Here is a 21,922-nt window from a genome sequence, read left to right on the forward strand (position 1 = left end):
AAACTTTAAGTGATTTATGGAGATCCTAACCTTTATTGCTTTATGAAAATTTTAGAGTTTTGATCATCAAGTCTCAACTATTTAACCCTGGATTTTCGTTTAAAGAAAGCCTCCTTAGCTTCCTGAAACTTCCAAAGATGAGCTATAGCTTTCAAATTCCTCATATATAAGATGGTCTTTAGTGCAGTCTTTCATAACAAATTGGAGATAATGAACATGTTCCTTAGAATGTAATATCAAGAAGTTTGTGATTTCATGATTTCGATTTCACATCTAGAAACTAGGCATCGCAAGCATCCCAACGCAACAAAATCGAGCCAAATGAATGTTAGACGAGAGAGTAATCGCCAGTCAAACTTCGGTCAATCCTTCCAATACCCAAAAGAAAGTTCTTAGAGACCAAGACTCTAGCTAGAGGCTCGGAATCGAATAAAACTTTCCATTCACATAAGCAATGGTAAATAATGATTTTTTGAAAATGATAAATTACCGTAACAATGCCTATTTCATAGACTCGAGTCCTAGACTACAATGTGGGTTGAAATCTTGGGTCATTAACTTCATGATGTTACCTAACAATATTGGGCTCGTTCGAAAGCACTTGATGCAAGCGTTTCAATGGCGCAAAGATCACATGAATCGGACATCAAACGGAGGGCAATGCGTATGCCTTGACACACTTCTTGAGGCGAGCTGAAATTTCTATATAAACCCCTCATTTCTTCTTTTTTGAGTAGATGAGTTTTTTTTTTTCTCTTGTTCTTTAAGTTTCTCTCAAATTGAGACTAGTTTTCATGTTTCTCTTGTTTTCGCCTATCTTTCTATCAAATTAGGTATTGAAACTCTTGCGCTTTCATGGTAAGTCTCAACTCCCTCGTTTTCAAATATGATATAGAAATCCATGCAAGGATGTCCTGATGTATGTGTGAAATCATAGAATCAAGAGTATGTCGTCATGTTGCTTCTTTATATAGCCGGATTTGCATGTTCTTGGGCCGTCGTAATGCCGAAATAATATCACGACCTATTTGATACTAAAAATTATGCAAGATTTGTAAGCCGTCATAAAACATTTTAGATATAGATTAGGCTCTTACGATACTAATTATGATAAAAATCTAAAGGATGCATACCATTATTGTTGGTGACATATAAACTGTGTTTTAGTAGATATATAAGATGGCAGATGCATTGAAGTACTTCATTAGGACACCCCTTTATCTATGAACCAACCCATAAATCATGTATAGTAAAAGTGGGTTCGAGTACAGGATAGATTATGACAACGAGGCTTAAAGTCAAAAGTCAATAGCCATCGCGATTTTACTCATGAACTGAGGCCCCATGCATGCCGTTATTCCATTCATGATTTCGATTCAAAAAATGATTTCATGTTGACCTAGCCAAAAAGAAAAGGGCGCGTCTCTACATAAACACCACCATGTCCATGTAAAGCCACAAATTGAGTAAATAACTCCTCACATAATATAACTTGCACATCAAATTATTGTCATGTCGTCGTTATGTTTTACATCTGATTTGCCACGTCGAGCTGCAGATGATTATTGTCATGTCATTTCATTTCATTATTATATATTTTATTTTATTTGTCATGCATATTGCATGTGATTATTGGCATGTCATGTCTTCTATTGGTGTGTCTTGCATTCGATTTGCCATGTCTTACATCAGGTTTGTCGTATCTTGCTGCATGTGATTATTGTCATATCATGTCATATCATTGTCACGTCTTCTATCTAATTTGTCATGTCATATTTCATGTGATTATTGCCAGATTATATCATTTCATTATCCCGTTTTTCATATTATTTGCCATGTCTCGCTGCATGTGGTTATTGTCACGTTATCTCATTCTCACATGTCACGAATTAATTTTGCATTTTGATGGACATTTGCACACGCACAAATGGAGTCACATTATTGTACATGGCCTCGTTAACTAGTAGCAAAGTCAGGTAAGTGCTTTAGCGACTTTTCAAAATTTTAAAACCAAAATATTATGCATGCTTACGGAATTAATTGATGAATGTTTTAAGACTTAGCAAAACTAGCTACCAAAAGAGCGTATGTGATGCTAAACGCCCCACATTATTTGACCAGTTCCTCCACACGTGTACCTACTTAGTTTACCCATCAATAGCTCGGCCATTTGGGTGTCCAATTAACCTAGATTTATTTAAAATTGACTGGTGGCGACTCTGTTATGGTATTTAAGTTCATGATAATATCTTGATCTTGTAGATTGCCCAAACCTAATATTTGGGCGATACTAGATGTGGCAACCTCGAACCGTGAGATACGAGGCTCTACACCATGGTAAAAAATTATGTGTCAATAACCCTATCGACGAATTGTTCCGATTACATAAAGTGAAATTGACTCTCTTTCTTCTCTCATTTACTTTAGCTTCCAAAAGCTTGGTCTTACTTTAGAATCAAATTCAAAATCTTCTACATAAATTTGACTAAAACAAGACACATAATGAGCAGATCTCCTAACGTAAGAAAAAGTACTAAATCTTCCGTATTAAGATTGACAAGATAAATGACTCTAACCGCACATTTGAAAGGATAATAGCACAAGAAATGATCGAGGACCGTGATTCTATATTACCTCTGTACCAAAAGGAAGATTAGACCGTCAAGTTCATAAAAATTCAATAGGTTTAGGACTTGTTTGATAATCATTCCCTAAAAAGAATAGTTTGGTTGGGGGGGAGGGGGGCTACCGGTTCGATTGGCGTTAGGAAAGCGGTTCGGTTTGATCCCGTGGCCACGGGCGGTTCGGTTCGCTGGAGATCGATCTCTCCTCTTCCGTTTGAAAACCCAACCTTTCTGGTGGAACGCACAGTTGATGATTCTTCCCCCTCTCTCTCTCTCTCTTTCTGAAACTCGTGCCGTATGCATCCTCAGTAACAGCTCTCCGCGGCCATTGAATCCTCCGCACCGTCGCGAGCATGGCCTCCATCACCTCCGTCCAGCTGAATTACCTCGTCTTCCGCTACCTTCAAGAATCAGGTAAACCTCATCCTCTTCTACGTGACGGCCGCGCCCCGATTTGGCGTCGCTTCACGCTGATGACGGCTCTAGGGTTTCTGTCGATTCGGCTCGACGTGCGGTCGTTAGGGCACCTTCTTGCAGCTGGGAGCTTCGTTTGCTAAATTTGCTGTGACGGCTCGAATTGATTTTTCGCTTAGGGCAAAAGGGAATCTGAACGGGTGTTGGTTAGTGGCCCGTGGCGAGATCTCTTTGCTTTGAACTGGAATCCCAGTTGTTCTTGCCTCATAAAAAAAAAAGTTTAGATTTTGGCGTGGGGGTTTGTTCTAGGGTTTTGCAAGTGTTGCGTATTTGGCTGCCAAAGAGACTGGTGGACAGATTTTGTTGCTTGAGTTGAAGGAGGAAGAGTTTCTTGTGCGTAAATTTGGGTTTCCTTTAGCTACATCTAAGCGATACAAGAAGAAGCTTTATTGTTTGGGGGGTTAGCTCATGCTTAGTTTCCATGGTTGTGACCTTTGAGGAATGCAAAGCAAAGTGTCGAACTGCTTTGGCCTCTCGTTTGCAAAGTGGGGCACCAGTTCTCCACTGTCTTGTGGACTTTCTGGAGTCTGCAGAAGTTCTTTCTTACTCATTTTCCAACTAGAAGACAGCTCTGTTTGTGCCTCCCTATTCTGAACAATCTTTCCAGGGGAAAGAGGCTCGTATTCAGCTCTCCCCTACGTATGGATTTGGCAGAGAAATTTCCATCTTTTCTAGATATTTACTCTGTACAATTCATTTCACGGCAGCCATCATTGTGATATCGTCAACCTTGTCAATCAGTTATTGTGAATTTCTAGTTCCCGGTCTTCTGCATTCTGTAAAATAATGCATCAAGAAATTACCGTCTTGCTTTTTGGCATTTCCAGTGACAAGAGTGTGCTTCCACCTCATTGACCGAAAATAGTTTGGTAACCCTTATCTTGTTGATCTCACGAGATTTGTATTCCAAAGTTCATGAAGATCCGGTGCAGCCTGATGCTTGTAACTTTAATATCTTTCCATCCCATCTCCATGGGCTAATGCTGAGGCTGTCACTTTATTGTCTGTTAACCACCCATGTCAAATAGTGCCATGTTTATTTCAGCCCTTGTCCTCTCCTGTTTTCATGAATGTTCACAATCATTGAGTCAGCAGAGCTTCCTACAGTACCTGCACGGTCTAGTTCCTAGAACCTCTATCAGAAGGTTGCATGTCATGTTTTAATTCACTTGATCGTATGTAAAAGCTTCTCCTAGCTGTGGCACAGCAGGTTACGTTTTGAATATTCTTTATTATCTTTGCTATATGCAATCCTGGCCGGTTAATAGAGACACCACATAGTGCAGTTTTGGGAGGCAATCTTGGTTCCCTCATTCTGATAAAACTCTTGGATCCCATATCTTGCAGTGACGTAACTTCCTAGAGTTTTCCATTCTCCAAGTTTCATTAGGAAAGAAGTTCAAAGAAAGCCTTAGTATAAATTGGAGGCCAAAAGGTGCCGAACAACAAACTTCATAATGTTATATGGGTACAATTTGCAGGAGGATAGGGAACTTGAGGGGATGGTAACATCGAGGATTAGTCAAGTGGATAACGTGGAGAAACACATTTGCTATCTTGTACGAGCACAAAATATTGATTTTATTTTAGAGCGTAATCTAAGGAGAACAATGATGGAATATTGCATGGGAAGCTGGGTATGGAAAACACTGTTGCCACTTCAATTGAGAATAAAATGGGAGAAGCACGTTTAAAAATGTTTGGACTTGTGGAAATGCGAACTTTAGAAAATACAATGAGAAGATGTGACATTATGGTGGAAATGCAAGGCGAAAGGGGTTACAGAAGGTGGGGGCAGACATGATTAGGAACTTTAGAAAAGATCTTGAGTACTTCAATATTACCAAGGACGTGGTCGAAGTGAGAGTGCGATTGCTTGATCCATGTAGTCAATCCATCTTTGTTGTTGTAGGAGTATTAAATTGTGTATTGCCAAGGATGTGGTAGAAGCAAGAGTGCGATTGCTTGCTCCATGTATTAGTATAGTCCCTTTTTATTAGTTTCATTTACAAAGTTTTGATCTCGGTATGACTACTTTTCACAAAAATGCAAGTTTTTAATATCGAATACGATGTTGGACTGATGTTTCTGATACATGCTTGAAAATACATATGCAGGTTTTACACATTCCGCATTTGCCTTGGGATATGAGGCAGGCATTAACAAATGCACAATTGACGGGAATATGGTTCCCCCTAGTGCTCTTATTACATTGGTGCAGAAAGGACTTCAGTATCTGGAGATGGAAGCAAACTTGAATAGCGTGAGCATGCCCCAACCTATCATTAACTTGCATTTGTCAGCTTTTATTTAAATACTCTATTCTGGAAATTATGTTGATCAGTGTTCACTGTAAGCTTGTCAGAGTGACCCAGATGTGGATGAGGACTTCTCCTTCTTGGAACCGTTGGATCTTATTACAAAGGATGTCTATGAACTCAGGAAAATTATAAGAGAGAAAAAGAAAAATTTGCAAAAAGATAGAGATAAAGACAGAGAATCAGATAAGGACCATGAAGCTGAGCGTGGACGGGCAAGGGAGAAGGATAGACATGAAAAGGAGAAGGAACTTGAAAAAGATAGGGAACGGAAAGAGAAAGAGAAGGAGCAACCAAAACATCGGGAAGATCACTCTGAAAAGGAAATAATTGCGAATCAAGAGGTGGACAGGAACGATACAAAGCATGAAGAAAATGGACCTTCTGGTGAATATTCTTTCTTGCAAATTTTATTTGCCGTTTCAAACATGAACTTGTCTGTCACTGCAGTATCAATTTAGAGTTTCTAGTGTCACTATTACTCTTTGCGTAAACACATGAAAGCAACAAAAACTGACATGAAGTCGTGATCTGTCATGTGGCTGTTTGTAACTGAATTGAATTATACACGCTTTTTTTCTGTATGACTTGTTATGAAGGACATGGAAATATGAGTATGAAGCGACAGGAAATGAACAATTGAGGGTATCAAGCAAGAAAGAGGGGTTTAATTAAAGTTGAGAGAACATGCTCTTAAATTGTACTGCAACAGGTATATTGGGAAGCATAGATCTAGTGTAGTTCTGGGTTTTTTTTAGGTCAGATAGTTGTTTCTGGTTTAACAGGGCTTCATTGCATCCCAACAAATTGGGAGTTACTCATTCCTATGATGATGTAAATAAATTGAGAATTTGTCTCTGTTTTTTTGTAGATAAATAAAAATATGACTGCAAGGGAAGTATATGAAATTTTGGGGGTTCGGTGGGTTCTTGATGTTCAAAAATGTTAACTAGTGCATCAACTGTCAAATTCTAGACAATTTAGACATCGGACAGTGGTTAATGTTTGACAATAGCATATCTGGTCACCGGGGATGTAAGTAAAATTTCCTTTAAAGTCCATGAAAACGTGCATTGTGGTCACGCACGATGCTCATTTGCCCAGGTGAGAGAGAGAGAGAGAGAGAGTCTTATAAGCGTTAAAAGAGGAAAAGTATGGCATTATTGTTTGCTGACGAGTTGATAAAAAAATTAGTATTCAAAAGTGAATCTCCGAATCTCTTGATTGAAAGATCATGCAATTGCTCATGCAAAGATACTCACTAGGAGATTCTTTGTTTTGAGCGTTCTAGCGTAGTGGTGCTAAAATGATACTTGGGATTATGGATTGTTAATAGCTTGATGACATTCTTCATACAAGTTTTGAGTCAATAGCCTTGCCACCATTTACCTTGCTACTCAACCTTTTATTGCACCCAGTTGGCATCAACAAATTGGCTTTTCTTACTTGCTTTATTTGGCAATTTTTCTTTGGCATTTTGTCAGTTTGAATTTTTGAAGTAGGTAAGGGAAAAAGAAACAAAGTTATTCGGCATAATTAGTTGAAGTGATGACAGTTGGATCTGCAAACGCCAATCTATTATAATCGCTGACAAGAACTAATTCTCTTTTTTAGCCATTTTATGCTCAATAGCAACAACTGACTCTTCTAATTGTCACAACGAAAGAATGGATATTGCTAAATGAAAAACTGAGAAAGGATCAATTGAAGGAGATAATGAGAGCGATCGGGAGGGGATTAAAATAATCAATAGTTAATGGGGTACATAAACTCACAGAAAAGGTAAACTACTAGTATTTTGTCGATTTTCTCTCCTGGGAATTTGTGTGGTCATGTAGTCTCTTGTTATGTGCTATTCTTTATCCGGTGACCTAGGTCAGGAGAACAATGTTGTTATGGGACTTATAGTCCTTGCCATTTATATTGGGGCAATTCTCCGGCCTCAGAGGGAGGGAGGGAGGGATGTTGGACTCATCCTAGGATGGGAGAACAATGTTGTTATGGGACTTATAGTCCTTGCCATTTATATTGGGGCAATTCTCCAGCCTCAGAGGGAGGGAGGGAGGGAGGCAGGTTGGACTCATCCTAGGTCGGGAGAACAATGTTGTTATGGGACTTATAGTCCTTGCCATTTGTATTGGGGCATTTCTCCGGCCTCAGAGAGAGTAAGAGAGAGAGAGAGAGAGAGAGCGAGCTTGGACTCATCTTAGGCTGCGACTGACATTGGGTTATGTCTTTCCTTCTTGTTGAAGATTCTATCTCGCTCTACATGTCTTTTTCAAATAAGGTTTGTAACCTTTTATTGCATGTTCTTTTAGGACCTGAACCAATGGAAATTTCTACCACATCAACTTCTCAGCCATGTGAGATTCCTGGTACAGATGTGACAATATTAGAAGGACATACTTCTGAGGTTCGAATCTTTTTATATAGCATATCTTCGGAATACTTACCCTTATTCATTTTAAACTATTATTGATACTATTCTTGTACCTGAAATCTGTCATTCATATTTTGACAATGGACCTCTTTTCAATTCTTCACTGCAGGTTTGCGCCTGTGCATGGAGTCCTGCAGGTTCACTTCTTGCTTCAGGGTTGGTACTTTATCTGGTGGATAATTCTGACTGGTCTATTTTCTGCTATTCACATTGAGTTCTTACATTAACTAGATTCTTTGGAGTAAGTTTCTACACATTTACTGTTCACCCTTTGAAGCGTAGCCCTATAGGAAGTGGATTTTAGTCTGTCAAATCTGGACTTATAAAGATGATTATGTGAGCTGAGATGATGACAATTTCTTTACTTTACTTTTGGATTCCTTTTTTAAAATTCTTAAATGAGTTAATTTTCTGAAGAAAGCTACCCTGGAAATTGAATTGGATTTTGTTGTTTGCTTTTCCCTGTAAATCACAGTGATGCAAGGTGGTTGTATGTGGGACTTCACGAGGAATAGAATTGTACATGAAAGATTCAGTTATTCCATTGCATGGTCATGGTTTATTTGATTCTCTAAGACGTTCTGTATTCAAGATTCTTTCATATTTTGGCTGAACAACATCATTGTTCGGTTAACTAGTCATTGATACATATTCACTAGCAGGGGCTTCTGTTTGTGTTGGTTTAGAGCAAACTTTCTTGCACACCCACCCACCCACCCAAAAGGACTTGTTTGGAAGAATAATTTTTGAAAACAAACATTTCTCAAATGAAAGATGTCCAATATATTTTGTTTACAGCATTTCTTAAGCAAGTCCATTTGGATGTGATTTTCATTTGCAAAATGATCAATTTACTTTCTTTTGTCCAGTGGCACTTTTTCAAACGATAATTCTGTTCAGAGATTATTTTGTGTTTGGGTTTCATTTTGTTGATAGGATGTAAAACCAAAGTGCACACTTGGGGTAAGGAAAGTGATTCTGTAGAGAATATATGACTAGACTGGTTAGCTTGACGATTGCAGAATTCATTGATATCATTCTCCATGCAATTTTCCCTAATAACTTGCGTCAGCTTTTTCATTATTACAATTGACTTGTATGTTATAAATTGGTATACTGTATCTTTTTCCTTCATTCTGGAATTCATAGATTGTTCTAGATAATGACATTCTTCTCACCTATGTTACAGTTGAAAGACTTATGTCAAGATTTTATGTTTTCCAATTGACTGCAATGACCTGTTTCTTAGATCTGGAGATTCTACTGCTCGTATATGGACCATACCAGATGGGACCACTAAATCTAGTCTGCAAAATGGTACCCCAGACGTGCTGATATTGAAGCATGTAAAGGGTAGAACAAATGAAAAGAGCAAAGATGTCACGACTCTTGATTGGAATGTAAGTCTAGTGATGACTTGTGAGAGAAAATATAACTGGTTCTGTTCAAATCTTTTCCTTAGTCATTTTGCCTTCTTCCTGTTTTTTGTTTTTGTTTTTTCTGGAATGGCTTGTTTCTTAATTTCTTGAAGCTAGAAATTGCTTCTCTCAATTATATTTTAGGTGCCTTAAAACTTTCGTGAGTAAGCAGGTTCCATTTGCTTGTCCTTTTAAACTACAATTACCTCCGTGTCTCTCTGCAGGGGGATGGAACACTGCTTGCAACAGGTTCATACGACGGGCAAGCAAGAATTTGGACTACAAATGGTATGTTTTGAGATCATACTGCTTTGTAATTTAACCATATATTAACTACAAATGTCTAGCTCCAAACAAACATCTGTATCATCATTACTGGTATATCACTGTCCTTGTTTGAACTATGCAACCCAATCTTTTGTAGATTCTCGTGTTTTCAGAACCCAAATACTTGAACTTCTGAGAGTGCGGGTTATGCACTTCTAGTTTCCTACCATTAATGAGATCCAAAACCTCCTATCTTCTATGGCATAAACAACAACATAAGAAGATGTGGCACTTTATTTTCTTTTTTTAGGGTTTATCGGTTGATGCCTTTAAAAACACTCTGGTTTTAGGCATCATGTGTATGCATAAACGATGTGAATGAAACGGGAGAACTTGTAGGTGCACTTTCAGGATAAAACTGATACTAAATTTTGAGTGGAGTCTGTTGTTCCCATTCTCCAGAAACGATAGTTAAGCTCCCCCCATTGATAAGTCAACATGTGTGCCATTTTGGGTCCCCAACCTGTGTATTTACACACCAGAGGCTGTAGTGTTTTTTTAGCTCTATTTCCTGTTGGATATGTAGAGAAAATATATCATAGAGAGGAAGTTACAGTATTTTGTATTTGTGGAGTATACTGAAAATACTGTAATGTGGAAGAAAAGCCTGGAAAAGCAGATGAGAGAGGAACCTTAACAGAACGAAATAAGTTCCCGACTTTTGCATACTTTAGTAATAGCATCTTTCAACTTTTGTTTGTGCCTGTTTGGCATGCTTTTATTGTTGCTTTTGGACAATCGTGTATTGTGAGAGTTTTCTCTGTCAATATATGGCCATATACTACATTTTGGAATTTTTGCTGCTTACACTAGTGCTCTATCGTGATTAGGTGAACTGAAGACCACTTTGAGTAGACATAAAGGGCCCATATTCTCTCTAAAATGGAATAAGAAAGGAGACTATCTGCTCACAGGAAGCTGTGACAAAACTGCTATTGTGTGGGATGTCAAGGCAGAGGAAGGGAAACAGCAATTTGAATTTCATACAGGTTTGGGACATAAATTTGGTTTTAGGATAAAATTATAGGTCGGGCTACTGATTTTTTTACTTTTTTGTGGTTTTCTAGGTCCAACACTTGATGTTGACTGGCGCAACAATGTTTCATTTGCAACAAGCTCCACAGACAACATGATATATGTCTGCAAGATTGGAGAAAACCGCCCAATCAAAACTTTCGCAGGGCATCAGGTTTAGTTTTGGTTTCTATGTGCTTTGAGAGCCGCTTACATTGAAATCTCTCTGTGTGTGTGTGTGTTGTAATATATTTATTTTCTTCCATCCATTCTGTAAAAAATGATGTTAGGGATAGGATTGCAGATGCCTCATTGGCGGATTAGATTGGTTAACACAGAATTTTTGTGAAAAGATGTTACGTTGGGATTAATAGTAAGATCCAAAGAAGATGGGTGGCATGTAAGCCAAGGCAAGATCCATATGGGTATTGTTGAGCTTTAGGTTTGAGACGTGGGTTGAGCCTAATAAAATTTCAAAATGGCATCCACCCCCTAGATCGATAACAATACATAGAGCATGGTCTGAGAAAAGCCTTAGATGAGGCACTAGGGAGCACGAGGAGCTGGTCAAAAGCTTAAAAGCCTTGGTACCACTACACTACAACACACACAAAGTCCTCATCCCATGGTGGGATCCTCAAAAAGCCTCTGGTTAATGAAAAGAAAAATGAATATGAGAGAATGAGAGCAAAAATAGAAAACAGAAAGGGGAACATTGGAGAAAAGGTGGCTATTGTGTGGCCACCTGACAGTCAAAAAATGTAAAAACAGGGAAAAATCGGAAGCAACTTACAATGAGGGGACCCATTGGAAGAAAGCTTACGCATATCAGATCATTAAGAAAGGGGATAAAGTGGTTTATAAGCAAAGGCTTGTTGATCGATCTTTTTTCGCATTTTTGGAAGTAGTTCCATCCTAACATAATTACGCTAATGTCACTCAGACTTATGAATAATGTTGAATCTTGTGATTTCTAATTTGGTGGCCAGTCTTACCTCTTGCTTAATTAACTAGGTTGGTGAGGGGAGGGTGCTAGTTAGTTATATTCTTTAAATCATTCATTGCAAATCTTAAATTGTTGCACATTTCTTACCCTCTTGTAATCACATGATTTCGCATAGAGCGCATGTTTGCTTGCTGGTACTTATTGCCCTTGCGTGTTGTGAATAGAAAATCTTTTAGTCTTGATTTGAAGTTGGGACACTTTTGATTTAGACTTTTTTTGAGCGGCTGAAAAATGCAATAGAATGCCATGATGTTGTCTTCAAGTTAAGTAGCCTCGTTAAGATAATACTGTGAAAGGACCTGGAAAATATGAGCGTCAGTGATAATAATAGTTTGCGAGAAATAATGTCTAAGTTTGAAATCTAGGTGCTGTGATTTATTTGAGAGTTCATCAACCAAAATGTGTTACATTTTTTACCGATGTGTGAGAAAGTAGAAGATGGTGAGTAAACTACATTGCTTGCTTATAGCAGTATATTATACCCTTCTGCTGTAGTTAATTTATGTGTGATTTGGTTGCTTGATAATGGGAGCTTTGTCTTTGCTTAATCTTGTTGTGTACTAGCAGTGATTATCAACTTTTATTTTAACAGCTTGTAGCTCTAAAGGGTGTATTTTTTGGTGGATGTACGTCATTTAAATGGTTATTATTTTGTAGGTTCTTGAGACTGATTTGTGCTCTCTTTTTTTTTTTTTTTTTCAATTCTTTTGGATGTTATTGCAGGGTGAGGTGAATTGTGTCAAATGGGATCCAACTGGTTCATTGTTAGCATCTTGCTCTGATGACATTACTGCGAAGGTTGTAAAAATGACTTCTAGTTTATCTTGTTCACTGATACTCTATTTCTCAGCCAGTAATTGCTTTCCTGATATTACCTTTTTCGTTCTTAGGTTTTGGATGTAAAGTAATTCAATATGTGTCTTGCATTTATCCCATCCTGAGTCATTTCTGTCTTTGACCTGTCTGTTCTCTCAGTAATTCCATCTTTCTGGCCTCCTAACTTTTTAAGTGCTACAGATATGGAGCATGAAGCAGGACAAGTATGTTCATGACTTGAAGGAGCATTTGAAGGTACCTTGTGCTTTAGCAAGTTTTTTATTTATTTGTCCTGCATGTTTTTGTGCTAATTACTGTATTGCAGGAAATATACACTCTCAGGTGGAGCCCCACTGGATCTGGCACAAACAATCCTAACCAGCAGTTAGTGCTCGCCAGGTGAATTACTGCAACTTTTAACCAAGTTTATTTTTCCATTCAGGCTTGCGTGATTCGAATTTTCTTAATATGGGTGGTGGGACTTGTCATAGCATCTCTTCAAAAAGATGGGGTGTTAGCTATACTAAAACTTTCAGAGACAAATTGGTATTATCATCTGGATTGAGTTGGCCTAATTCTTGCAACATCTTTGAAATGTTTGGGATTTGGAGGATATCTTTAAAGCTGCTGCATGTACTGGAGAAGACTATTGTTTTAGAAATGGGATGTTCCATCATTTGGAAAAGTTTAAGACCTCTGTGCACAATTTGTAGATTTTTTTATGTCAAAGGTACATATTGCATGCTTTTTCAGTCTAGTGGGACGATGATTCTGGTAATGTAAGTACTTCAGGTGCTTTTGTGAAGGTTTTCTTATCTATATGTTCTTTGCATCTTACCTGTGTGTGAAGTTACATATTTTCTTTGGTTACAGTGTCGTGTCCAAAATCCATTTTGAATTTGCTCTTCTTATTTATTTTTACTTTTTTAACTTCTCATTATTGGTTTAGACTTTGGACTGCTCTCTTGGATAGTCTTATCTTTTCTTGATCATGCAGCATTCTCATCTTGAGCTCTCTTTTCATTTAACTATTGCTTTAACTGATAAAAATCTTCTGCTGGCTGTTCTTTGTTGGTTGTTGTAATATTGTTGTCTTGTCATGCAGTGCATCATTTGATTCAACAGTGAAATTGTGGGATGTTGAATTGGGGAAACTTATTTACAGCTTGAATGGTCACAGGTAAATTTTCTGTTGCTTCATTTGCACTTTGGAACAATAGAAAGATGCAAGCGCTAGTTAGTCACTAATGATTGTGAAGTTTGCTATCTGTGACAGTAGAAGGCTATTTGTGTGGAATGTTGAGAAGATTACTTTTGTGCTGTTGAACTTGTATTGGAAGCATGTTATTAGTTGTCATTCTTGTGACTTCACGAAGAATTGGTTTGATTGATTTGTGGACATGTTGATGCTTGATTGTTGTGGTCTCTGATTTTTGTTTTGTTTATTTCTTTTTGGAAAGGGACCCTGTATATTCTGTAGCATTTAGCCCCAATGGAGAATATTTGGCCAGTGGATCTCTTGATAAATCCGTTCACATCTGGTCACTGAAGGAAGGTAAGATCGTGAAGACATACACCGGAAATGGAGGAATCTTTGAAGTCTGTTGGAATAAGGAAGGTGACAAAATCGCCGCTTGTTTTGCAAACAATACAGTTTGTGTCTTGGATTTTAGAATGTGAAGTCTCAGGGCTTTTCAAGCATTAGAGCTCGGGCAATCACCAAGGAGACATGGCTTTACCTTCTTTGGTGGATGTGGCTGTGCTCTGCACTCTGCAGGTGTGTAGGTAGCTTTCTCTCACTGATTCTGACCTCTCGTCATATTTTCTTGGCAAATTGTCAGTTTTCGCTTCCAGCAAGATTGTTTTGTAGGAACCATGTACATATGTACTTTGCTAATTGTAACCTTCACATGGACGAATTCAATTGCAAATGCGTTTTAGATGTGGATGTTCCCAACTTGGTCGTCCTATCAGTGTGCAGCTCCATCGATAGTGCTGATGTATTTCAATTCTTCGTTCTTGTTTGTTTTTTCCTCAAAAGGAGTCTCATTGGAGGCATTTACATAGAAGGAATTATCTTGAAACAATCATAATTCTTAGGGTGCGCATGAATACCATTCTGTACCCGGGAACTATTTCTGAACAGAAATGATTTTTTTTTATTCTGTGCCCGGAAATAATTTCTGAGTATTTGGAGGCGTTTGATAAACTGACCAAAATTTCTATTCCTAAAGTAGAAAAGAACATAAATGCGTTTGGTAACTACACAAAATTTCTGTTTTCAAATAATATTTTAATAATATTTTGAATTGTTTAAATTTTTTTTTTCTTTCTACCCATTTTCTTCTTTGGCCATGGCCGGTCGCCGGCGACTGGCCACAGCCCAGGGCCGGCGAGGGCGAGGGCTGGACCTTCGCCGCCTGGGCGAGGCCGAGCCTCGTTGTCGAGACCCACGGTGAGGTTGGCTTCGCCGTGGGTCGCGACGGCGAGGCTCGGCCTCGCCGTCTCTGGGCAAGGCCGACCTCGTCGTCGCGACCGACGGCGAGGCTTGGCCTCGCCTGATCTGGGCGAGGCCGCCTCGTCGGCCTTGGGCTGTGGCCGGTCGCCGGCGGCCGGCCCAGCCCAGGGAAGAACAACACAAAAATAAGAAAAGAAAAAGAAGAAAAAAAATTGATTCTCAAAATTGTGTCGAGAAATAAGAAGCAATTTTTTTTTACTTTTTGTTTCTTTTCCAAAACTGTTTCTAGGTACAAATTTTTGCAAAAATGTGCCCGGAAATAAAAAGTTTACCAAACGCATTTCTGTTTTCAAATTATTTCTGAGAATAAAAGAACAGAAATTTTACTGTTTGGCACGTTGCCAAACGGGCCTTAGCTTTTTTCAGGTTCCTTGCATCCTCCAATCCTCCAATGTTGACTGCTTGTTGACTTGTCTGCTTGAGTGGGAAGGATAAGTTCTCATTAGACTATTATCCCGAGGAAATCGTGCTGAGCTTTGGCTACTATTTGAGCTCCAAAGCTGGCCATGTCATTTGATTGGACCTGTTTCTTTTTTTATCTATATAGTTAGTGAGACATGTGTCACTCAGAGAGGACCAACTATCAATCACTGATAGCTCTCTTGCTTTTGCATCAAAAAAAACATAGGGTGTTTTTGGTAACAATTCTGTTCTCGAAAATAATTTCTACTCATAAATTATTTTTTTTATTCTGTTTCTAAAAACAATTATTAAGCATTTGAAGGCATTTGGTAACTGCCCAAAATTTCTATTCATGGAATAAAAAAAGAACAGAAATGCGCTTGGTAACTGCACGAAATTTCTTTTTTATTAATAATATTTTTAAATATTTTAATTTTTCTTTTTTTTTTCTTTTTCTTCTTCTCCTTCTTGGCCATGGTCGGGTTGTCGGCCACAGTGTCTAGCCCTTGCTAGCCATAGGCGAGGGCGGCCCTCGCCCTAGCTGCGAGGGTCCAGCCCTCGCCTGTGGCCGGCGAGGGCCGCGATACCCTCGCCGGCCTTGACCTGTGGCCGGTCATCAGTTGCTGGCCACCGGCTAGGAAAGAAGAAAAAGGAAAAAAAAATCTCTTTTATTTCTTATTCTTGTTCCTAGAATCAACTATTTTTTTTTATTTTGTTCCAAAATTGATTCTGGGAACAAATTTGTGTCGGGGAACAAAAAATTTTCTACAACGGATTTCTGTTCTTTTTTTATTCTCAAGAACAAATGAATAAAATCAATCACTATTTGGCAAGTTACAAAACACACCCGTAGTGTCTTAAGATTAGATTAGATATGCAGGGACGAACATACCCCTATGGCTGAAAAAAGAAAGTTGTACAATTTTGAAATTCATACAACATAAAAGGAGAAAAGTACACTAACTTCTCCTCTGCGCTCAACCCTTAAATGTTTCAGCTTTTGCAATCACGTCCCAATTTGAGGAAAAGAAAATGTACCCTCCTTTAACAAAACTGCCATGTACGAATAATCGGATATGTTATGGTCAGATCGACTTGATTGCTCAAGATGTGATCATACATACACTCGATGGTAAGTCACAGACGAGGTTTGGATTTCAATTTTGAATATCAATACGGATTGATGTAGTTCCTATCCTCAGAGAGTCGCAGAAGGCAATGTTCTTAGGGCCAAAATTCACTTTATCAAGCGTGTTTCGGTTTTTAAAGACCAATGTTAATGAATTGCTAAAGATGCATTAAGCAAATCAGAAGTAGCAGAACATATAGCAGGTATCGAGGGCCTTACTTCTACCTGAAGAATTCTGACACGTTATTCTTACTAGTATCTGACAGGCAACTAGATCGTTACAGCTATATCTGACAAGCCAACAGTACAAGGTTAACAAACAAGAGGCTACCAGTAATCCCCACAAGAACAAGAACCATTTACAAAGTGGTGGAACCTGTTACGATCTCTCATCACTACTTTCCGCCCCGTCATCAGTGAAATAAGCTTAGTAACCGCATGGCAATCCGAGCATACTCGGAGATTCTTTACGATTCTGATTGTGGTTCCCGCTTCAGTACTGATGAGCCCGAAAGCGATGGCGAGCCTCTCGCTGTGAACTTCCAGGGATTGCTCCTTTTGCTCTTCCCCTAAATCATGCAGCACCGTATCCGTCTGTGCTCGGTAATTATAAGCCTTAAGCCAACTGTTGATCTCTTCCAACATTGAATAAATTTCTCTGCTCTTGGGATGTCTCTTATCTCCTGCAAGGAATTCGTGGACCCTGTTATTAACTTCAATCGAACTACAACCTTTCTCCTTTATCACCCCGCTGGACTTCATCAACGTCCTCACCTTTGCAACCGCATCCCAATCACCGGAAGCAGCATATATGTTGGACAGAAGGGTATAGGTTCCACAATTCTCTAGGCCTTTCCCAACAAGAAATTCCGCAATTTCCTCTGCCAGCGCCGTCTTACCGTGGAGCCTACAGGCCCCAAGTAAAGTTCCCCAGATGACAGCGTCCGGTTCTGTCTCCATTTCCTTGACAAGCTGATATGCCTCTTCTAAATTCCCGGCCCGGCTTAGGAGGTTTACCATACACCCATAGTGCTCTATCTTCGGCTGAATCCTGTATTTATCCTTCATCGAGTTGAAGAAATCCCAACCCTCTTTAATCAATCCCGTGTGGCTGCACGCGGTCAAGATGGCAATGAAGGTGACATCGTTAGGGTTCACACCCAATCTACACATTGTATTGAATGTCCCCAAAGCACACAGGCTAGACCCATGGATTGCACACCCCGATATCATCGAATTCCAAGCGACCACGTCCTTGTGATTCATACTTTCGAAGACCGAGAGTGCATCTTCCAAACTGCCACACTTGCTATACATATCAATCAATGCAGTGCCCACATGAGCATTCATCTGAATTCCATTATTCTCGATATGAGAATGGATCCACCTACCCAAGTCCAATGCTCCAAGTTGTCCACAAGCAGAGAGCACAGACAGTACAGTCACTTCGTTAGGCCTCGCACCAGCACTCAGCATTTGCCTGAACAAAACCAAAGCCTCATCCGGCTTCCCATGTTGCGCATACCCATCAATCATCACATTCCAACAAACCACATCCCTCTCCAACATTTCATCAAACACCGCCCGCGCCTCCTTGAGCTCCCCGTGCTTCGCGTAGCACGTGATCATTGCGGTCAAAGAAACCAAACTTCTCTCGGGCATGGAATCGAACAACCGGCGCGCGGACGCGATCTCTCCCCCTCTCGCGTAGACGTCGACGAGGCCCGTCCTCACGTACGCATCGGAGCAAAACCCGAGCTTGACGGCGTGACAGTGAAGGGCCTTCCCGCTTTCGAGCGGGCAAGACTTAAGGACGGAGGAGAACGTGAAGGCATTGGGCTCGATCCCATCGCCCATCATCTGGACGAAGTAGAGAAGCGCTTGCCGGTGAAGACCCAGGTGGGCATGGTCGTGGATGAGGGCGGTCCAGTTGAAGACGGTGGGGTTTGGGTCGCAGTTGAAGAGGGCGACGGAGCTGCGGAGGCGGCCGTGGGAGGAGTAGGAGCGCTGGAGCTTGAAGTTGAGGATGCGGTCGCGGTGGAGGCCGTGGCGGAGGAGAGCGGCGTGGATTTGGAGGAGGTGGCCGGGGGACGTGGAGTTGTCGATGAGGGACGCGAGCCTCTGTGGCCGAGCGGTGTCGGCGGCGGCGCTCGTGGGTGGTGGGACGGCGGAGGGGCTCTTGGCGGTGGCGGGTAGCGGTGGCGGTGTGGCGGAGACGATGGACATGGACATGGCTGAGATATACTCCTAGACTGCATTTGGTCGACCGTATAAAGCCAGGGTAGGATATGTTTTATCATATCCTGTGTTTGGTAGTGGTCCAGGATAGGATAAGGTCGGATATAGACCGGATATAGCCCGGATAAAAAAATCCGGGGGAAGGGGTAGGATAGACCCGGATAGGATTTTTAATGCCTATTTTTCCAGAAACTCTACGCTCCACTCACCGTCATCTTCATCCCCACACCTTGTGCGCTTTCACCAAAAAAATTTCTCGGCTTTTTTTTCTTCACTGACTCCTCCGAATCCGTGAATAGCAAAAAAAAAAAAAAATTATCATATCCGACTTTAAATCCGTAGTCCACCAAACAGTGGATAGGATATGAAGAAATCCCAGGATTTCTTATCCTATCCTATCCAGTCCTATCCTGTTTAGAAATCCGGACGACCAAACGCAGCCCTACTTGTTATTCAAAGTGTCCCATTCCATGGATAATATAATAATTTCAAATGCCATTTTCTTTCGTAATTTTTTTTTGTCATAATTTCCTTTCTTAATTTAAAAGCCTTAATTTTTAGGAAAAAGATTAGTCAATATTTATTCAAAAAAATAAGAAATTCTTAAAATTATTTGTGTATGGAAAAACATTCGACTATTCAAAGTGAGCTCGGCTTGAGTTCGAGTTCCTTTGTAAATTGATTATAATGAAGATAAATCATGCTTATGTATCTTGATTTTCTATTCGAGTTCAAATAGATTAATACCATTGAGCTCGAGCTGATTTTTTAGCATTGAATGAGTATATCGAGTCGAGATTGAGATTGAAATTATATGGGCTTGACTTGCATCGATTACACCCGTAGCCACGGTGCCCACTGGTGACTTTAAATCTAAGGTTGTTGACGACCTCGATATGAGGTTGTTGGGAGCCCATGACCTCGAATAAAGTTTGTGGAACACATAAACAAGGACAACTCCAATCAAGGTCATCATAGGAACATGGTGCTCCGATGCTGTTGGTAGGCGATAGACAATTGCTATACCTAATCATGAGCCTTGTGACTCGACGATCCACCCTACCCGGTCCATGACTCGACGATCCACCCTGCACGGTCCATGTCACAAGGGTTTGAAATCTTTGTGGGAGACTTAAGTAAGAACATTTAGTGAGAAAATGTGGCCTGGTTGAAGATTTGTACATAAGAATTTTATGATAATCAGGCTTGGATGAACATTCCGGCCTGACTGTAGCCTCGGTCTGGCCCAAGCCTACTGAATGATAACCTCTAACGATGACAAGTGACGGTGGACCGTGGAGAGATTAGGTTTTATGGGGAGAAAATTACTAAAACAATTATAAACTTATTGCAATTGTACAAATTTAGTCCTAAACTCTCTCTTTTTGTGCCAATTGAGTCATAAACCTTTTGCATTTGTGTCAATTAAGTCTGGCCGGTGCATTTTGGCCGGTCGGCGCTGACATGGACGCTAGCTGTCCTATGGGACGCCGTCGACTCTGACATAGATAATTTTTAATTGTGTTAAAACTTTCAAAAAATGAAATCAACAGAAAGACTTAATTGGACCAATTTAACAAGTTTTAAGACTTGATTATACTTTTTGAAAATTTTAAAACTCAATTGCACTTTCATGATAAGTTTTACAACTTAATTGTACTTTCGTGATAAGTTTTAAGACTTTTAATGCACTTTTCCCAAATAAAACTTGTACCGATTACTATAGCTTTCTTCTACTGCAATATGATTGTTGCAGCACAAGCATATTCTAATAAGTCAGAGCCAATTGCGCTTCTTGGCAATGGGTGATGGCCTTGCTCCGTCACCGGCTACACCCCCTGACCTCATCATGCGTGGCACAGGGTATATGCGATGTATCGGGGTAGAGGTGACGAAATAGGTCTAGAATGCATATTTTAAGTCATATTTAATTGTGTGGATCATAAATAAATTACCTTAAATTTTAAAAGAAGCTTAAATGGGTCATAAATTGGTTACCTAACAATTTGATCGATCTTAAATGGGTTTTAAATTAGTCATAAATAATTTACCTAATAAGCTTAAGTGAATCATAAACAAGTCATTTTTAAATTTTTTAAATTTTTTAATTTTTTATTCTTCTAAATTTTTTGAATTTTTTACAATTTTTTTTTCTTTTTGTTTCTTTGTTCTCCTTTTTCTTTTAACAAAATCCGACCGACCCTCATCGGTCGTAGGCGAGGGTCAGTCAACCCTTGCCCGCGGCGGGCAAAGGTCCCGGCTCTCATTGATAGTTGGTGACGGTTGCAGCCCTTACCCGGACCGTTTAAGCGAGGGTCCTTTGGCGACCCTCATCGAACTTAGAACAAAAAAAAGAAAAAAATATATAAGAAATTCATAATTTTTTAAAAAAATTGTCCACAGTGTTTTAGCAATAGAATTTTTTAAAAAAATTTTAAGAAACAAATTTCCTAGATTTGATTGAATATGGAAGTGTTTTAGTAATACGGGTTAGGTCGCGTATGGGTCGAGAATTTTGCATTACGAATAAACGGGTCAATTTGGATCGAACCATTTATGATCCGACTCGACCTACCCATTTAATAGGTCTACTCGGAGAGCGTCAACACAATTCACTTGACAAATGAATAACAAACGGGAGGAAATTCCAGCAACATGAACTTCTTTCTCCTTCCGAGCCTCGCCTTTCTTCTACTCTTTTACACTGGAATGCACAGCAAAATCCCCCTTCAAATATATATTGTCAGATTCATACTTCACATATATAGACGAAATAACATGGTCGTCCTCCTATCTATTGGACGTAGCATCATATACATATAACCAACATTAACATGTTTTCATACTATGTATCTTTCTATATCTGATGAAACAAGAAGTTAGTTAGAAACCACCCGCCTGGGTGGCGCTGCTGGAAAGGGCACTCTTCCTCTCGCAAAAGGTTGGGTGTTCGAATCCCGGGCGCCGCAGGGTGACTTAACCGGTGCACGTGTGTGGTGGCTAGCACGTGTCGCCCCCAGGGTTTACCTCCCGGCTGTCGGCCGTGCGGGGGTTCCCTGGGTTATCAAAAAAAAAAAAAAAAAGAAGTTAGTTAGAAGATCGGAGTTCTAAAGTCCACCAAAAATAATATATACATTTCCAATGACTAACTAACTCTACCCAAAGAATATCATTTCAAATATATATGCAACTATCTCA

At 39.7% G+C, this 21,922-nt stretch overlaps 2 protein-coding genes across 2 annotated transcripts; one reads left to right on the forward strand and one right to left on the reverse strand.

Moving 5' to 3' along the window:
* The first annotated feature begins 2,855 nt into the window (after positions 1-2,855).
* On the forward strand, positions 2,856-14,385 carry LOC115676891 (WD40 repeat-containing protein HOS15). Its single transcript, XM_030599919.2, has 14 exons — positions 2,856-3,038; positions 5,216-5,361; positions 5,464-5,803; positions 7,735-7,829; positions 7,966-8,012; positions 9,106-9,256; positions 9,499-9,562; positions 10,432-10,590; positions 10,669-10,790; positions 12,345-12,419; positions 12,639-12,692; positions 12,763-12,836; positions 13,543-13,617; positions 13,898-14,385. Exons 1-14 carry the CDS (start codon positions 2,978-2,980, stop codon positions 14,115-14,117), a joined length of 1,683 nt encoding a protein of 560 aa, XP_030455779.1. The 5' UTR covers positions 2,856-2,977; the 3' UTR covers positions 14,118-14,385.
* A 2,286-nt stretch (positions 14,386-16,671) lies between these two features.
* On the reverse strand, positions 16,672-18,725 carry LOC115676797 (pentatricopeptide repeat-containing protein ELI1, chloroplastic). Its single transcript, XM_030599800.2, has one exon. It carries the CDS (start codon positions 18,716-18,718, stop codon positions 16,814-16,816), a length of 1,905 nt encoding a protein of 634 aa, XP_030455660.2. The 5' UTR covers positions 18,719-18,725; the 3' UTR covers positions 16,672-16,813.
* Between the last annotated feature and the right edge of the window lie 3,197 nt (positions 18,726-21,922).

This window comes from Syzygium oleosum, unplaced genomic scaffold, assembly GCF_021117445.2.
Source record: "Syzygium oleosum isolate NSW1041296 unplaced genomic scaffold, Sole_v2.1 Sole_v2.61, whole genome shotgun sequence".
NCBI lineage: Eukaryota > Viridiplantae > Streptophyta > Magnoliopsida > Myrtales > Myrtaceae > Syzygium > Syzygium oleosum.

What these genes read in the sequence shown, in the direction of transcription:
- LOC115676891 (XM_030599919.2), top strand. Translation starts at nt 2,978, where the DNA reads ATGGCCTCCATCACCTCCGTCCAGCTGAATTACCTCGTCTTCCGCTAC. An exon ending in CCGCTACCTTCAAGAATCAG is followed by an intron (nt 3,039 to 5,215) that starts GTAAACCTCATC and finishes ATACATATGCAG; the next exon opens with GTTTTACACATTCCGCATTT. An exon ending in CAGCAGTTAGTGCTCGCCAG is followed by an intron (nt 12,837 to 13,542) that starts GTGAATTACTGC and finishes CTTGTCATGCAG; the next exon opens with TGCATCATTTGATTCAACAG.
- LOC115676797 (XM_030599800.2), bottom strand. Translation starts at nt 18,718, where the DNA reads ATGTCCATGTCCATCGTCTCCGCCACACCGCCACCGCTACCCGCCACC.